The sequence below is a fragment of the Primulina tabacum genome, chromosome 8 (genome assembly GCF_025594145.1).
Source record: "Primulina tabacum isolate GXHZ01 chromosome 8, ASM2559414v2, whole genome shotgun sequence".
NCBI lineage: Eukaryota > Viridiplantae > Streptophyta > Magnoliopsida > Lamiales > Gesneriaceae > Primulina > Primulina tabacum.
Genome location: NC_134557.1, coordinates 7599202 through 7605201, shown reverse-complemented (window position 1 = coordinate 7605201; position 6000 = coordinate 7599202). Strand labels below are relative to the sequence as shown.

The window sequence follows — 6000 nt, the reverse complement described above, 5'->3', positions numbered from 1 at the left end:
CAATGAATTCTTTCTTTTCTTTGGTCATTTATGATAGAGATATATCTACCCTATATCTGCTACTTTGAATTCCTCCACCATTTGCAAATCTGAACACCTACACTGCTTAACTTTATGTAATGGAAAATCATATGGGATGAAAACGAATTCATTACGGCACCTAACCTAGTCACTGTTCTAAGTGTACTACATATTATATGAACTATTTATCTTAAATTTTTTTCCGGTTTTGTGTTATATTTCTTTTATAAACTATTTCTGATTATGTGTTCAGTTACGTTAATTTATATATTAAATACAAAGAATTACATATGTTACTCACTACAAATATAGAGGTAAGTTGAGACTAACTCGAATAAAGACATCTAATCTACTCTAGGTCTGAAATCACAAAAGAGACCGTTAAAAGGGGGCCGGAAGAGTGTCCCGGCGTAACTTTTTCGACGCTCAAGTCAGGTACTGAGAATAAAACAAGAGAACAACTAAAGACGCTGCTAAGAATCAATATAGTTAATCCCTAATTAGACTCTCACACATATTAATAAGAGAGTACATGATCCATCATGGGTCTCTTACCTTGGTCATGGATGGGACAAGGGTCCAAGGAGACTCATTCTTAGATATCATATTATTTTGAAAAGAATTTACGTAGTATCGGGGGAATCTTGAAATAACGTGAACTCCTCGACTACACCCCAAGAAGTTTGGATTTTTCCACAAATTTATTAAAATTCATTTTTACGCAAAAAAGGAGCTCCCCACCAAAATCCATTTCATCAGTCTCTTGTTCCTTAATCTCCAGTTCACGCAATACCAAATTCAGAAAGCTCGATTTTAACCACCGCTTGTCCTTCAATCCCTTCTTTCCTGCGAGGTTTAAGGGGGCGAAAAATGATCAAGGTAATCAACATGCTTGAAACTCAAAGACCCCTCAGAAGCAGAGACTTCTACGTGAGGATGAGGTTTTTGCATAGCACGAGATATAGCAGAAATTTAAAAAAGAGTTTTTGTTACAGATTTTTCAGATGGATTCTCTGGTTTTCTGTTTTATCCTATTGTTTATCCTCTTTTCTTGTTACTCGGAATAAACATACTACCTCTCTTTCAAGAGCCATCGTTTCACCTTCTAAAAACTACCACTCTCTCGTTGAAGAACCATCCCACAATTCCTCCGCGGGGAAAATTTCATATGGTAAGAAGACCTTAATTACTATTCTTCTGTTTTTTTTTCCTTCTTTCAGGTAATTAATATAGACATATATTTTCTTTATATATAAAACTTTCTTGGTATATTTTCCAGGTTTATTTAAGGGGTTGAAGGTGTATGTGTACGATTTGCCTTCGAAATACAATACAGACTGGCTATCAAATGAGCGGTGTAGCAGCCATTTGTTTGCTTCGGAGGTGGCGATCCATAGGGCTTTGATCAGCGGGGAAGTGAGAACATTAGACCCGTGGGAGGCTGATTTTTTCTTGGTCCCTGTTTATGTCTCATGCAATTTCAGCACTGTTAATGGATTTCCAGCTATCGGGCATGCCCGTTCTCTCATATCATCCGCCATCGAACACGTTTCTTCTCAGAATCCGTTTTGGAACCGCAACCACGGCTCTGACCATGTCTTTGTCGCCTCCCATGATTTTGGTTCTTGTTTTCACACCCTGGTAAGAAATATCGGCAACACGTGTCTTGTCGAAAACTCTGGAAGTATTACTATGAATTCGTAAGAGAATTGAAATCTGTTCTGTTATTGCTTGGTAGGAGCACGTGGCTATGGCGGATGGGGTACCTGAGTTTTTGAAAAATTCAATAATATTGCAGACTTTTGGGGTGAAACACAAGAACCCATGTCAGGAAGTAGACAATATTGTGATTCCTCCGTACGTGTCACCGGAAAGTGTACGAAGGACGCTGGGAGGATCGCCGTTGTCTGGCCGACGGGACATATTCGCGTACTTCAGGGGCAAGATGGAAGTCCACCCCAAGAACGTCAGCGGTCGTTTTTATAGCAAGTTAGTATCCATCCTATTCAATAATTTCTAAAAAAAAAAATTAACAAGTGGAGATTTAATTAATATTTATTTTGGTATAAATCCTAAAAAGTATAATCGGGTCATCTACTTTTAATGGGGAAAATTAAAAATTGCACAAACTAGAACTTGAAATTTAGAGCTATTTTATATTTATATATGTTTATAGAATAGAAAAAAAAATGTGTGATATCTTTTTTCGTTAATAATAATTATTTTTATATTAGAGTTTACATACCAGGTGTTTGAACAAAATTGAGTGGGCTTTCCTCCACTCAGAAGTCCAGCTCCTTGTTTATAAAATATGCCAAAATTTGTGTGAGACATTCTCACATGTCGTATTTTATCAGACAGGATCTCTTATTTGAGTCATCTATAAAAAAATATTACTGTTTATGCTAGAAGTATTACTTTTTATTGTGAATATCGATATGATTGATCTGCTCTATAAAATATATGTATATAAAATTTTTTTTTCGAACAAAATTTATCCAATAAATCATTTATGTTTAAAATTATTTATTTAAAATATAAAACCGATCCCTTTTTCTCTTTGTGACTGTTCACTGTCAATAAGTATATTATTTTTATGCCATCACAACATTTTCTTTCTTTCAGTAATATTTAAATTTCAAAATTATTCAATATTACAAGAAAAAAAGTTACTAATTTTTTTTATAAAGCAGAGTAGAGAACAAAAAAAATTTATTTGAATCGACTTGAAATACAATTGTTTATGTAATTATATATTATTTTAGTCGAGTACGGACTCTGATATGGCGGAAATACGGCAACGATCGACGATTTTACTTGAGGAGACACCGATTTGCCGGTTTCCAATCAGAGATTTTACGGTCAAAGTTTTGTTTGTGTCCATTGGGATGGGCTCCGTGGAGTCCGAGGTTGGTGGAATCCGTGGCTCTGGGCTGCGTCCCGGTTATCATAGCCGACGGAATCCGGTTGCCATTCCCCTCCGCCGTACCATGGGCAGAGATATCCCTCACAGTAGCGGAGAACGATGTGGGAAACCTCGGGAGAGTCCTGGAGCACGTGGCAGCTACCAATCTCACTCGCATTCAGAAAAATCTCTGGGACCCAGACGTGAGACAAGCCCTTCTACTCAACGATCCAATGTTGCCAGGTGATGCGACGTGGCACGTTTTGGTTGCCCTGTCTGAAAGGCTTCACAGGTCCCCCAAAAGCCAGCAACGAGTCATCCACGTGTCATAAATTTACTGGCTCATCTGACGTGACATGGTAGCCCGCTTTCTGGACGTGGATTGGAGTGAAGTTCCCTAATCAGGTAAGAGCGGGAATCTCTACAAGGTTTCAGAAAGGAAAATCCTTAGTGTAGAGAATTCTGGGATGCCACTTGGAATGTATTGCTGAGCTGGCGAGAGTTGAGTGCAGGAGCCCATACGGTCCGCATTTTGTTCTAAACAGAATCGCCAATACGAATGTGGAGATGAGCGCTGGTTTGATTCTAGAATTCATATGATTTAGAAAGGTGAAGACGATTCGTTGTTCGTGTGTGTTACACTTTACAAGTCATGCTTAGATGAATGTTCAATATAATATCCTTCCAAGTTCCAAATCATTATGTTGTGGAAAAGCGAATCATACTAAATGTCTTTTTTTTTTTTTTTTTCACAGAACAAGAAATTTATTCAACCACTCCTTACTCGACTAAGAAACAATTGTTCCAACGTATGCATATCTTAATTTTAAAATATATTTTATTGATTTTTTACTTGTCTTCTTCCACTCTTTTGGATTCTTATTGTTAGAGTATGTGTCCAGTAAGTCAACTTGTGGCTCGAGCTTTTATTAACTATAATATAAAACAATCTTTATTTTAATAATATTTTACGATTTCATTCGATTATGACATTATATTTTATCTGTATACCCATGCAAGATGCATAGATAAAGTCCTTGAATATATAATAGGTACCATGAGATCTGCGTAGCAACGTAAGATCATGAAACTCATTAAGAAGTGTATCGTATATTCTAAACAGGTTCCTAGTCGATTCAGTCTCCTAAAATAAGGATAAAGACCGCTCGAGAGTAGCATATGTGATATAAACGACATGTTTCATGAGCAAGGACATGGAGATGTTCATTCACATATGGGTGATCATATAATAATGCATTGAACAACCCTCCCTCAGACTATCCAAGTTGTTCTCACTTATCGAGTGGAATAGTCGCAGTTACAGTTGTACACCATTAGTCCTTTCACCCGGGACAAGGTAGGGGCTATACGTACTAGCATACACTTTGATTCGTTTACCGACTCCATCGAGGGTCATCAGGTGGCGAGGTTGGGTGTAATTTCGAAATACGTAGGAGCAAATGAATTGTAGTCGGGGATTCACCGTTCGCCTACGGGTGAAGATATCCTATGTGATCTGATAAGTTATTAATGCAAGGAGTATCTGGCCAGAGCAAGAAGTGTGCTTTAGGGAAAGGTGTTTTCCTAATTGCACATACCATGTCACTATTAGTACTCAAAGATAAATCGCATCGTTGTCGAATTCATATGCAACTCTCGATATACCAATGGCTGCAGATTTGACCGGGATATATGTGTTGAAGGGACCATATTGTACGCTAACCATGTTTAAAGATTCTTGCAGGCACTATCAGTGATACATAGGAATCATAGAGCGATGCTACTAGACAGTTTTATCATGATCCGATGGGTACAATCAGAAATGAGTTCTGACATTCTTGATCAAGGAGTTGATGAAAAGAATAAGGTTAACTAGGATAAACCAAAATAAGAATAAATGTTATTCTGAATAACATGAATATATGAACCCACGGCTAGCTGAATCCCTGAACCATTGAGAGTCACACAAGCATCGGATTTTATGTTCCCGTTGAGATAGTCAAATTTCAAGGAGTTGGAATTTGGCGAATATAGTTTTTTGTTGGGTGCAATAATTGTCCCTGCTTGATAGAGCAATCGAATCGTGGTGCTTGAGCTGCTGTGCGATTTAAAAGATTTGAGTTGCATCATTACTAATAGCTATAGCTTTTGGTAAAGCGGCAAGCGCTCGGTCCTACAATTGGTATCAGAGCCAAGGTCATGGGTTCGATTCTCATTGATTGCAAAGAGTGCAATAATTGGGAGGGAGATTGTTGGGTGCAATAATTGTCCCTGCTTGGTAGAGCGATCGAATCGTGGTGCTTGAGCTGCTGTGCGGTTTAAAAAATTTGAGTTGCACCATTACTAATAGCTATAGCTTTTGGTAAAGCGGCAAGCGCTCGGTCCTACAAGTTTGATGTAGATCAAACATGAACCTTATAAAGGAGTTTATGAGCTGATTTCATATGATGGAAGAAATGGAAGTTGACAAGATTGCTAAATAAGAAAGAATATTGGAACTGCCTGTTTTGTGAAGAGTTCACTAAAACTTGCAGCTGCCAAATTTGGTAAATTAAAATTTTGATCTTCGAAATTTTCGATTTTCATTATATGAACAAGATTTGTATCCTTGGGTACATCGGCTCTTTCGGATCATCGATCGGGTTATAATGAGTTCGGAATCAATTTTTTTAATTTGGAATTTACTAATTAAATGATTGTGCTAGTAGTGGTGATTAATAACATGCACAAATTCTCATAAATATTCTAAAAGATTCTAGAATTAAATTAACCAAAGAGTTAGTTTATAAATTAAATAATGATTATCTAATTTAATATACATATACATGTATATATTTTATATAGTGATATAAAACTATGTGTATATGATATTATTTTATAATGTTTTATTGAAGGTAATTAATAAATACATTATATATGAATTATATGTGAGTTTAAATATAATGAAATTATTAGAGTCCTTGTGAAAGAGGAACTCCTAATTTGATTAGGAGTCTATATATATACCACGCTAACACTCATAGTTATTAACCTAATTTTTGCACACAAAACAAAACAAAAATCTCTCCCTTCCT

The 6000-nt window shown here is 36.6% G+C and overlaps 1 protein-coding gene across 1 annotated transcript; it reads left to right on the top strand.

Moving 5' to 3' along the window:
• Positions 1–633: 633 nt before the first annotated feature.
• On the top strand, positions 634–3610 carry LOC142553522 (putative glucuronoxylan glucuronosyltransferase IRX7). The gene is made up of 4 exons (XM_075663845.1): positions 634–1192; positions 1301–1662; positions 1760–2010; positions 2787–3610. The coding sequence occupies exons 1-4, from the start codon at positions 892–894 to the stop codon at positions 3256–3258; spliced, it is 1386 nt and encodes a 461-aa protein (XP_075519960.1). The 5' UTR covers positions 634–891; the 3' UTR covers positions 3259–3610.
• Positions 3611–6000: the final 2390 nt, after the last annotated feature.